At 40.0% G+C, this 13,192-nt stretch overlaps 1 protein-coding gene across 1 annotated transcript in view; it reads right to left on the bottom strand.

The window, feature by feature from the left end:
- Positions 1–12,450, bottom strand: part of SCIN (scinderin) — an 80,307-nt gene extending 67,857 nt beyond the window's left edge. The window contains exons 1-3 of the mRNA XM_027102548.1: positions 11,939–12,450; positions 5,018–5,172; positions 9–170 (exon numbers count right to left, since the gene is read on the bottom strand). Coding sequence (XP_026958349.1) covers positions 9–170; positions 5,018–5,172; positions 11,939–12,137 — 516 coding nt within the window. The 5' untranslated portion in view covers positions 12,138–12,450. The remainder of the gene's footprint in view (positions 1–8; positions 171–5,017; positions 5,173–11,938) is intronic.
- Positions 12,451–13,192: the final 742 nt, after the last annotated feature.

The following is a 13,192-nucleotide window of genomic DNA, read 5'->3' as shown; positions in this document are numbered from 1 at the left end:
AAACTTACAGTGCCAAGGTCAATGATGAAGCAGTCACCCTTGTTGAAACTGTCCCAGCTTAGGGGAACTTCTGTGGCCCTGACCACTCTCCGACCTTTCACATGCAGGAGCCTCTGGGTGGTCAAGTCATTTGTGAGAACATGATTGAATCCAGACGCCACACCTCCAGCCTGATCAGTGGAAGGAAGATAGAAAACAAACAAACAAAAAAGGATGAGGCTTCGAACTAGACACAGCAGCTTAGAAAACCTCAGGTATTGGTGCCAAGCTGCCTGTCAAGCCAAGATAAAATACTCACTTAAGTGCATGTGAAAAATTAAATACGCGGAAGAGAATTTCCTGGCGAATCAACAGGTTTTTGTTTTGTTTTGTTTTAGGCTCTTTGTCCTTCCTATTTTAACCATTCAATTTAATACTGCAAATATTTACTGAAAACCTTCCATGTATAAAACCTGCTACATAAACAGAAAAGAGCTGTAGCTCTTGTCCTCTGGGAACTAATGGTTCTCAAACCATTGAGTGAGAAGGTAGACAAGGATTTCAGAAAAAAAGGTGACAGGAGGTTAACAGAGAGTCAGAGGCCAGAAGTACAGACGAGGAGAGCCTAGAGAATCAGGCAGCCCCAAACTCCCACGGTCACAGCCTCAGGTCAGAGAAGGGAGCTGAGTGCTGGCCAGGTATGGGCTGCTTCTAATTTTGGTCCTTGTTTTTTTTGCATTAAAAAATCACCTGTTTTATTTATTTAGGTAAAAAGAGTTTACAAAATATGCCAGGCCTAAGTATTTATACTCTAAATCTGGTTGCACATCCCCAACCAAAACAAAATGAAAATCAAAGTACAACCACACTGAATTAAGAAATGCTGAAGAAAAACAGATTAACTGAATCAAGCACATCTTCTTGCACCATTTGAAATCAGCTTTTCCCTTTTTCATTCTTTTCCCGAATTAAATGTTAAGGACAATAATCTTAATTTACTTCCATAATTAACTATGAGGTAACGTGCAGAATAAAGGTGCAGTGTAAATAAAACTGTTATTTATTGATCAAAAGCCTCCCTGATAATATGGTAAGAAAATTAGCTGTATAAGAAGCCTATAAAATAATCCAACTTTCAAATTTATTACAACAACATTATACAGTAAATCCAAAGAAAGAAGTGAAGCTTCTGGGCTTCCCTAGTGGCACAGTGGTTGAGAGTCCGCCTGCCAATGCAGGGGACCCGGGTTCGTGCCCCGGTCCGGGAGAATCCCACATGTCGCGGAGCGGCTGGGCCCATGAGCCATGACCGTTGAGCCTGCGCGCCCGGAGCCTGTGCTCCACAACGGGAGAGGCCACAACAGTGAGAGGCCCGCGTACAGAAAAAAAAAAGAAGTGAAGCTTCATACGTAATCAACAGCGCATTCTTTAAATTTCCATTGACTTTAGACTTCTCCCCTTCTCCAAAAGGCCCTCATGAATAAAAAGGTTTTGTTAGTATATGCTAAATGTTGACTTCCAGACAATTACAACCACAAGCTTTTACAAATATATAATAATTTCCCACTTCATAATTTTAAAAAGATTGCCATATTTCTTGACTGCACAAAGTATTATACAATAAAAATAAATTCAAGTTTTTCACCTACATATTACTATGCTTGGCCACCTTAATTTTTTAAATAAGAGGTACAGTGCAATCTGATAAAAAAAATAGCATAAGAACACTGTGTTCTGTAAAAAAGTTATAAAATATAGAGTTGACTTAGACTGAGAATACATATATAACATTTAGGATAATTTCATATGGTGAACTATCAGACTATATATAGTCTGTGAACATTTAATGGTATTTTAAAAATTAATTTTGACTCTAATATTTGATGCCAAAAATGCACAAAAGAAAAACTTTTGTTTCATACATGTCTGTATCAGACAGTAATTCTTCTGTGAATACTGTTTGAATGACCCCTGGAAACTCCCAGCCTCTTTCTACTTATTCTACAGAATGAAAGCAAGGTAGATGATCCTCTAAATCAAGGGCACCATAAATACAGTTTTACTGGCTGACAGATGTCTGATTGTTGCTATTTACAATCACGATTGGGGCTGGGTCTTGTTCAGCTTGAGAAAGGTGCTTAGCCAGAGATTTAATATAAGGAAGTAGTAGTAAGTAATTTTTTATTTATTAATTTATTTTATTTTATTTTATTATTTATTTTTGGCTTTGTTGGGTCTTCGTTGCTGCACGCAGTCTTTCTCTGGTTGCGGTGAGTGTAGGCTACTCTTCGTTGCGGTGCACGGCCTTCTCATCGCAGTGGCTTCTCTTGTTGTGGAGCACGGGCTCTAGGCACACGGGCTTCAGTAGCTGTGGCTCACGGGGTTGGTAGTTGTGGCTCGCGGGCTCTAGAGCTCAGGCTCAGTAGTTGTGGCGCACGGGCTTAGTTGCTCCGTGGCATGTGGGATCTTCCCGGACCAGGGCTTGAACCCCTGTCCCCTGCATTGGCAGGCGGATTCCTAACCACTGCACCACCAGGCAAGCCCAGTAGTAAGTAATTAGTCCTCTGTAACCCCTCCCCAACTCCCTATAAAACCTCACAGAGGAAGAAAAACTCAAGTCGATTAAATGACATGGGAAGATGATATTAATGTTTCCTAGCTGCATCTTTATCTTATATATAGCAACTAAATGTGGTTGTTGCTGACTTGGGAATGGTAGACTTGGCCAAGTTTTACGCATTTCAAATAGACACAATATCCTTTCCATAGAGTATTCTTAAATTAAAAAAATCATCTGGGCATTTGAACGATTTACTTATGTTGAGAGCATCATAGCATAATAGCTTAGGCACTGAAGTCAGACAATCACCCAGTCACACAGCAGCTGTGAGAGCTTGGCAAGTTACATAGCCTCTCTAAGCTTCCATTTACTTATCTTAATAGGATGATAATGATAGAAACTGCACCACAGAGCTGTTTTTCAGATTAAATGCGATAATACATGTGAAGTGCTTATTATATATTCCTAGAAGCATGAAATTAAGTATAACATAATAATCTTTGCTGTTCTGAGTAGTAAATGAGCTCTGCTTCCACGTTTCCTATTACATATTGTTGCAACTACACACGTTGTCATCTGCTCAATGTCACTAGTGATAAGACAGTAAAATGACTTTTTTTGCTGATAAATTTGACCTCCATTTGCAAACATCCTCTTTCTAAAAAATGCTGATTTGCCGTGGTTTTAATGTTGATAATTAGAAGATAATTATCCAATAATTGTAAACTTACTTTTATCATGTCCACTTTTAAGTATGTAACCAGAAGTTTGATTTCAGAAGACCCACTAATAGGCACAAGGATTAATAATAGCATAAAACCGGGGCTTCCCTGGTGGCGCAGTGGTTGAGAGTCCGCCTGCCAATGCAGGAGACACGGGTTTGTGCCCCGGTCCGGGAAGATCCCACATGCCGCGGAGCGGCTAGGCCCGTGAACCATGGCCGCTGAGCCTGCGCGTCCAGAGGCTGTGCTCCGCAATGCGAGAGGCCACAACAGTGAGAGGCCCGCATACCGCAAAAAAAAAAAAATAAAAATAATAATAGCATAAAACCCAAATGATGGCATATGTACTATAACATACATATTTTTATTATTTAATTTAATCCTTAATCCTTACAACACCTACACAAGAAAGCTGTTGTTACACCCATTGCACACTTGAGGAAACTGAACCCAGAAAGCTTATGTAGTTGCCCTGAGGCAAACAAGCCACTTGTGGCAGAAATGGGTTCATATCCAGGATGATGGCACAGTACATGCTTCTAGTAACTACAAGCCCCAGCTTATTCAAAATCTTGGGTTCACTGACATACGAGATGTTTCAGGATCATTTCACATAAAAGTAACTCGTGAATTAAATAAAATAAGAGGTAATAGTTTCATATTTAATAGTTTCTAGCCTAGAGTAAAAAAATGATTTCAAGAGAGAGAAGAGAATTTTGTTTTGTCCTGATCCCAATGGCATCACAAAATATTCAACTAAGGCTCTGCTCAGGAAAAAGAAGAAATAAACTGGGGCAACATAGTAGGCAAATTTAGTATATATTCAGAACTCTAGTTTAGTTCTGAGGTTTTAGGTCTTCACTGGGCTAATATGGCAGATGGGTGGGGTGGTACGGTCTGCAGAACACCTGTTGGAGACGTTTGATTTTGAGAACGATTGTTTCTGGTGTGTTTGTCTAGAGAAGGTGTTCCTCACACTTTAACCGAACATTCTTGGAAGCAGGGGGGATAGTGAAGGATGGCCAGTCTGCAAGCGTCACTGAGAGAATTCCAGGAAAAGCTATCCTTTGCTGAAGGTCGCCTTAAAGGCACAGACTATTTAATTATTTGGGATTTTGTTTGTTTGTCTGTTTGTTTGTTTCAGAAGTAAAGCCATTTGATGATTATTGTTTCGGGCCAAAACACATAAATTCTATGTGTGTGTATGGGGGGGTGCGCATGCCAGTGTATGCGTAGGAGTTCGTGAGGCTCAACCACACATATGTTCAACTCAGTGGTTTCATTTGTGTCATTTCCAAGATCATACTACACTATTTGGGAAATGTGTGTTTAGTTCTTTGTATTAACTGAAGTTATAATTGTTATAAATACTGTACTAATATATTCCAGAACAACTGAAATTCCCAAGTTGTGGATTATTTGCAGCAAATTAAGTGATTCTTTCGAATAGCAAAAATGAAAACTATTAATGCCCAAGTTGCCCATATTTACTTAACATCATTAAAAATTAACCTATCAAATGAAATTAAGTCAGAATATTTCACACATTATACCATATATTCCACAAACATTTATCAAGCACCTATTATGGGTCTCAAGAGTACTGGGGATATATCAGTGAACAAAACAGATTAAAACAAAAACAAAACAAAACAAAAACCCTGCCCTCAATGAACTTACATTCTATGAAGATATGAGGCGTGGATGGATAGGAAAAGAAGAGAGGGTCATAAAACAGTTTGAGAGAGGTGCTCACCTTGTATTTCAGACCTCCTTTGAAGTAGCCAACAAAATCCATAGACTCATAGCCTTGAAGTTCTCTATTCTGCACGGGCTTGCCACCCAAATAGTCATCCATCTGAACGGTAAAGATGGCAGCTGCTGCGCTTTCATCCTGAGTACACTCCTTTCCTGAAAAGGCCAATGACAGCACCTCATTTATCAAGCCAGAAACAGGATTAAGGCAGAACTTCTGATAAGAAAACACTCAGAAATTTTCTTTGAATTATATGCCAATACAATAAATTTATGCATAAATTGTTCATCTTCAACAGAACAATCAACAGAAATGGTATAATATAAAATACTATTTTAATAACTAAAAGAATTGTTTTGTTCTCACTTTCCAATTCTTTTTTTTTTAATTTTAAAAGAAACGCCGCTGTCAGACTATGTTCAGGAAGATATAATAATATATTCCAGTAGGATTCACATTCATTTGGTATAGTCAATGATAAGGCTATGAAAACATTTTTCAATTGTTTTAGCCTTTCTCAGAATTAATCTCCAGGCTTCCAAAATGTCAATATGTTAATATTTGTAAGGAATACAAACATCATGGGCCAGAGCTAAACAACACTTTGAGAATGGGAAAATGGATGTAACTTGACTTTACCACTGTTTTTGAGTACACTTGTCCCCACTTCACTATCTTATTGGCATAAGATAATATTCTCGGAAGGAAAAGGGAGGGTAAAGGAACCAGAATGCTAACATCTTTTGAATGTTAACGTATGCAGTATTACCCCGGGAATTTAACACACAACACACAGTTAATTTTCATAATTCTAATGCAGATCCCATCCAGGCAACCTCACTGAGGTCCAAACACCAATTCTTAAACCCAGTGTCTTCGATGTACACAAAGATCAGAGCCAGGACTGCCCTGATGGGACCTCAAAATTTATAAAAGACATTTAAAAACTTCCACTACTTAAGCTGTGTGAAAATCATTAATGATTCTAGAAATAATAACAATAGCTAACATTTATACCTTTATAGCACCCGTGCTATGGGCCAGGCACTACGCTAGTGTTTTACACTGATAATCTGATTTAATCTTCAAGTGACCCAATGTAGCAGAAACCATTTTCTACCCTGTTAGAGCAGAGGACATGGAGGCTTAGAGAGACCAAGTAATTTCCCTGAGGTCATAAAGTTGACCTTTGATAGAACATGACCCAGAGGCAGCTGTCTGTGACTCTGAAGCACGGTCTCTTAGAAATTACAATATTAGTAGATATTTTTTATACTCAGACTCTCATTACCAGTAAAATTTTGAGGTGACTGGGGAATGTTATTTTCCTCCATGGATAACTGACGCATAAATGTTCAGAAGCTGTAACAATACTATAGTTCAACTGGAACCCCAATAAAGAGTATTCATGAAAGTTGGAGAAAGGAAGTCAGTCAGGTATATTAAAGAAAGAATTGGGGGCTTCCCTGGTGGCTCAGTGGTTGGGAGTCCGCCTGTCGATGCAGGGGGCGCAGGTTCATGCCCCGGTCCGGGAGGACCCCGCGTGCCGCGGAGCGGCTGGGACCGTGAGCCATGGCCGCTGAGCCTGCGCGTCCGGAGCCTGTGCTCCGCGGCGGGAGAGGCCACAGCGGTGAGAGGCCCGCGTACCACAAAAAAAAAAAAAAAAAAGAAAGAATTGGATTTATTTACAACTCCTCTCACTCTCAAAGGGGACCTGTGTAGTAAGTATCTTCTCAGAAAAAAATTTAGTAGCTAGAAGAGTATTTGACATGATACCAATTTTGTGAACTTGTTGTGGTCAAAGAAAATTACTTACCACATAAAAAACACATGCAATTTTGCAGTCTGAAAGGGCCTAGTGTCATTCTTCTGTCCACTTTCCCATCCATAAATTAGATTACTAATAAGGGCATAGATGTAGATTTGTACAGAGAGACTTTAAGAAGGAAACTTAAATCAAGGTTAATATGAAAGGTGTTGAGGATGATGTATTTGATATAAATATTCTTACTTGAGTACAAGTTGAAACCGTAATCTCTTTAGGTAGATGAAAATGGGCAGGCATGCGACTAATGAATGAACTAGAAGTAAGTTAGTTAAATTATGCTATCATTTGTTGATGCTTATGCACTGTGCAAGGCCAGCGAATGTCAGTATGAATAAATCAGAATCTTCTAAAGAGGTTGAAAGGTCTTAATGAAGTCAATACTAGCCTTTGAAAATGAAAACTAAAATCAAATTCAGTTATATTATGATGAAATTCTAATAAGTGTTCAAAAACTTACAAATGTTCTGAATGAGTATGCTTATGACTTCATTTATTTTCCCTATGCTAATTTTCCCAATGCCTTCCACGTTATGTTGTTTTGTGTTATGTTATTTTATACTATGTTATATTATATTTGTAAATATGCTGTAAACTTCCTAAAATTGTTTTGGGGATGTGATTTTATATATAAAGCATAAATAAAAAGAGAGGTTTAATGACTAAGTTAACTGAACAACCATTCATGATAAAAAAAAAACCTCTCGCCATGTTAGGAACACAGGGGAAAATCCTCAACTTGATAAACAGCATCTTCAAAACACATACAGCTAACATAAATTCTTAGTGATCAAAGACTGAATCCTTTCTCCCAAAGATGGGGAACAAGGCAAGTACTCCTACTCAACATAACACAGGAAGTTTTAACGACTGAAAAAGGTAGGAAAAAGAAATAAAAAACATACAGATTGGAAAGGAAGAAAAAAAATGTGTCTATTTAGAGATGACAGGATGGCCTACATAGAAAATTCTATGGAATCTACCAAAATAAACCTCTTCAGAAAAAGTGCATTCAGCAAGACAGCATGAAGAAGATTAATCAATAATAAAAAGCAGTCTCATTTTTATATAGAAGCAATGAACATGCAAAAGTTGAAATTAAAAGCACAATACCATTTACAGTCACTTCAACGAAACTGAAATACTCAGATACATATTTAACAAAACAGGTACATGATCTACATGCTAAAAACTAAAAAATGGTAATAAAAAATCAGACCTTAATAAATATAAAGACAGTATTCATGGAATGTGAGACTTGTAATGTAATAAATATGTCAATTTTCCCCGAAATGATCTATAGGCTTAATTCTATTCCTATCAAAATCATATTGAGGTTTATTACAGATTATATGAGTCAGTTTGTTATAAAATTAATGTGGAAAGGTACAGGCCCTAGAATAGCTAAAACAACCTTGACAAAGAAAAATAAGGTAAGAATACTAATTCTATCTGATATTAAGGTTTACTATACAGCCACAGTAATTAAATAAGACAGTGTGGTATTGGTGGAAGACACCAATTGGTATAGACACACAGATCAATAGACCAAGTTTCCTTCAATGTAAAATTTTGTAAAACTTTAGTATGTACAGTTTAGTATACTACAGTATATTAAAGTATAAGTATATAAGTACAGAACAGCACAAAATGCCACAACCAGGATATTGACATTGATACAATCCACTTATCTTTTTTATATTTTCCCAATTTTACTTGAACTCATCTGTGTGTATTTGTACATTTAGTTATATACAATTTTATCACATATGTAAATTTATATATCCACCATCATAGTCAAGATACTGCATAGTTCCATCACCAAAAAATCCCTTATGTTGCCTTTTTTTAACTACACCCACTTCCCACCTGAATCCTCCCTCCCCTACGTCATCTCTAACCTCTGGTGACAATAAATCTAAAATATAGTCATTTCCAAAATGTTATATAAATGGAATCATATAGCATGAGACCTTCTGGCATTTTTTTTTTTCACACAGCATAATTCCCTAAGGGATTCATCTGAGTTGTGTTTATCAATAGTTTGTTCCCTTTTGTTGCTGAGTAGTCTTCCTTGGTATAGATGTGCCACTTGTTTAACCAGTCACCTGCTGACAGATATCTGGGCTGATTCAAGTTTTTGTCTATTCAAATAAAGCTGTTATGACATGCATGTACATGTTGCTGCATGAATATAAAACTTCATTTCTCTGGATTAAATGCCCATGAATGCTATTGCTGGATCACATGGTAGTGGCATGTACAGTTTTGTAAGAAACTGCCAGACTCTTTTCCATAAGGTTGTACGTTTTATATTCTCCTCTACCTCAAGCAATGTATAAAACTCCAGTTTCTCAGCATCCTCTCCAGCCCTTGTATATTATAAGCTCCTTGTACTGTACATTGTATATTGTAACCCAACTTTTTGGATCCCCATGCCTTACAAAGAGCCCAGCACAGATAGATGTATTTCAACTGCTAGGTACAAAGCTGAAATGTTTTTTCAGGAAGGACCGATGCAACAACTTCTAAGTTACATGCAACAAATTCCTACTTTGTAAAGGAAACAAAAAATAAATTTAAAAAATGAAATAATCTGAGATATGCAAAGGTACTATGGAAAGACACTGAGGGAGAGACCAGGAAAGATGACTCTTCCTCTGTTCTCCCGTTCTGTGTCCCACTTCTTCCTGTTTCCCCTTTCTTCCTCTTACTTGGCGGGTTTCTTCATTTCTACACCAGCCACCTTTTTTTTATCCCAGGCTGATTTTAACTCTACTCTCTTTCATCTTCCTTCCAACTGACTTCCTTTAGTCAGACTTTCTCTTTCCTTGAACCTTCAGCTCTCCCACTTGGAACTTTGTCTCAATCTGTCCCTCTGAATAATCCTCATGAATTCACCCGAATTTAGGTCTTAGAGTAGAATACATTGGATGAAATCCAGCTTGCTTCAGGGAACTGAAGTAGGGAGAGCTGCTGAACAGTTCCACCTACAGGTCCTGCTGACTATAGTGCGCTAAACTTTCCACGGTTCCCATGATTTTCTCTTGGCACAAGATCCCTCCCAATTCCCCTCATTTTCCTTTCTTTCCATTAAGGCTTCTCTGCATCCCCATAACCACAGACACGTGGTGTCTCTTTCATAGTGCTCATGACATTTTACCTGGGTTATATCACTTTTTGTTTTATTGCACCTTTGAGATTGTAAAGTTTCAGGAAAGGTTCATAAATCATTCATATGCAAAAATGCTGGGCACACAATGCTGGGCACGTTGAAAGTTGCTGAATTAACTTATTAATTAACACACTATTAAGTTCAGTTTTAGTAGACCTTTAAGATCATAAAATGTTTTTGCCCAAAGTATTTTCTATTACATTTTTTGAAACCGGTGAGCACTAAATGAACGGGTTAATTCGAATCTGTAAACCCTACGAAACACAGTGCTTGAAGAACTTCCTGGATAAGAAAGAACCTATAGAATTAAAACAATTGTGTTTAAAGCCCCCTTGGAATCCTCTGACAAAGTCAAACTTAACTGCTGTCTACACAGCATGATATGAAGTTATTTCACATTTTAATTCACCAAAATGACAGATGTGGCATTTCAGATACTTTTACTCATTCCAGATCCAAGTTCTAAACAGAAAAACCAAGGTAAGGACATTATTATTCTATGTGGCATCATTCATTCATGAACACAAGTTATACATTAAGGTTTCAGTGGGGAGTTTCTTTTAGGGGGTATAAAATATAAACAAATCACTGTCTGTGATAATAGGAACAGTGACATTACACTAGGAAACCAAAATGAGTTTAGATCTCAGCCTCAGCCTGCTCAAGCAAGCACAACATTTTAATATCAAGTGCTGTAATGAAACAGTGCTGTCTCCCTCTATGGATTTCTCATTTGGAGTGTTTGCTCCGGGTTTTTGCTAATATTGAGAACATCACTTAATGTTCTCTTTGTTTCTTAAAATCTTCAAATGTTAGGGGAAAAAATGACTTTCAGGGACTTCAAAATGTGTATGTGTGTGTGGTTTTGTGTGTTTTCCCCATAGACTCATGAATAAAACTAAAAATAAACACAGTCTAGGGGAGGCAAGCTGATTTTAAAAGAAGGCAATAAGGCTCAGACAATCGGTGCGTTGTTAGACGGAGTGTGCCCACTGGCACATGATCTCACAGGGAGAGGTTAGACATTCAGGATGTTTACGAGCAAAAGTAGAAGGTGGGAAAAGGAGAACACTCAAGACCCAGTGTCCTGAGAGCCTGGCGCCGGTGAAGCCCAAAATAATTACTACTGATGAAGGAGCTGTTTTGTTCCAAACTGTCTTCTTGTTCAGATACATAAATAATAAATTTAAAACTAATAATTATTATTATAAAGCAACTCATCTAAATACAAACTCTGCCATATAAAGCTATTTACTTATATTGATAAAGCCGCCAGCATCCTAATCAACAGGAATTTCTCTTAGCCAAACCTGCGAGCAGGCGCGGGGCAGGCTGGAATCTGATTTAAAGCGGCCCAGAACATTAATCGCCGCAAATAATAGAGAACTCTAAGCTGACGCCCAAGGGCAAAAAATAAAACTAAATAATTTTCTTAAAGGAATTCTCGCCGTCTGCGGCGAATGCCCACAAACTTGTTTGACTTCATCTCCTCGCTGACAGGGGAACCAGGACTGAACCTGTCGGAAGGCGAGCCGAACTTGGCCAGTGCCAGGGTGCAGCGGGCGGCCGCCCCGGGCGGGAGGTGGGTTTGGAGACTGGAAGGTGAAAGAGGGTGAAGCGAGAGGAAGCGGCGCCAAACCCCGGGAGATGGACACGACAAAGGTCAAAGCTATGAGGTAAGACTGCTCCCGACTTCGCTGCGCCCCGCGTTTGCAGGAGCGGACGCCAGCGGGGAAAAGGTGCCCAGGCCCAAAGTGGGGGGGAGGCGGGGGGAGGCCCACGGGGGCTCAACCGGCGCGAAGGGTCTCCAGGCCCGTCCGGCTAGCGCTGCCCTGCCCACCAGCCCGCAAACCTCAACCCCCAGCGGCCACGCCCTTCCCCGACCTGGGCGCGCCCGGGCCCGGCCGCCCGCGTCTCTCACCGAGCCAAAAGTGCAGGCGGTACGTGAAGCCCCGGCTGGCCTGGGTCGTGTGTAGCACCAGGTACGCATCCCCGACGTAGAAGTCACCGTAAGCACTCTCGGGCACGGCCACCAGCTCTAGTTTCTCGATCCTCCAGACCTGCAGCCCCGCCTGCTTGCCCGCCCGGGCGAACTCCTCGTGGTACAGCCCCTGGGCCATGGCTCGGGCACGCGATGCTCCGGGAAGTTGGCGGGGTACCTCGCTGACCCTGGAGTCGGACTGAACCCAGACTTGCAGGAAGAACCCTGGTCGCAGCGGTTTTATAGGGTTTGCTGTGCGGGGGCGGGGCCCCGGGACCCCCAAACGGGAGGGGCTAAGTGCTCAGGCCGGAGTTGCTTTGGAGTAGGCGATCCGTTCTCCTCCGAAGCGTAGCGCCTTGTATCAACCTCCTATGTCTTTCCCCGCAACCCGAAGAAAATCGAATCTCAGAAACCATAAGATCCTAAGGAAACTTGCTGAAACTCCTGGAAATGCCTCCTCCAAGGAAGGACATTTTCCCAGGCAACGGCTGGAGGAGATCAACAATTAAAACTCAGGTTGGCGCATTGTTTTTAAAAAAAAAAAAACAAAACTGTCTATCCAGGTAACAGTTAATCATCAACTCCGTCATTTTATCAGCCAGTCTCGCCATTCCCGATGGGCAAAGTTTTTCCGTCCTGATCTTCCCAATTTGAAAATGCCATGAGAAACAGCATGTCAGGTTTCTTGGGAAGAGTGAAAACCTGGAAGGACAGCGGTGTTACCCAGGGGATAGAGCTCTGTAAGTCCCCAGGGGTTTAGGGAGCTGTGGTTAATTTGCAACCTGCCTCCTTTGGGCAAGAGAGTTTGCTTTTTAAACAACAACAACAACAACAGCAGTCCTCCTGAGGTGTTCTCAGGCTGGGCTGTTTCTGAGTGTGATATTATGCTTAGCCTGCCTTCTGAGTTAACTGTTACCTGGCTTCAAGGTGCTAATTTTCTCATTGTTTTCCCTACAGCTTTTGCTTTTGCAGCATGGGCAAAGCATTGTAAAATACAGATGGAAGTTTACTCCTTATTTTGCATTCATTTAACTGAAGTTGATATGGCAAGGGATTTTATTGTTACTGAGAAAGCAAATCGCTCATGGTGTAGAGTAAGAAAGCTGGTTTTTATGCACGTCCATTTTCTGTCACTGTTTTCCAAATTACAGAAGTCCCTGGAAGGTAACTAATAACATACCATTTGATTTTTTC

Source organism: Aethalodelphis obliquidens, unplaced genomic scaffold (genome assembly GCF_003676395.1).
Source record: "Aethalodelphis obliquidens isolate GAN/ISIS:26980383/991018 unplaced genomic scaffold, ASM367639v1 scaffold5, whole genome shotgun sequence".
NCBI classification, from domain to species: domain Eukaryota; kingdom Metazoa; phylum Chordata; class Mammalia; order Artiodactyla; family Delphinidae; genus Aethalodelphis; species Aethalodelphis obliquidens.
Note: the sequence above shows the minus strand (reverse complement) of the source record. Positions and strands in the feature narration are given on the sequence as shown.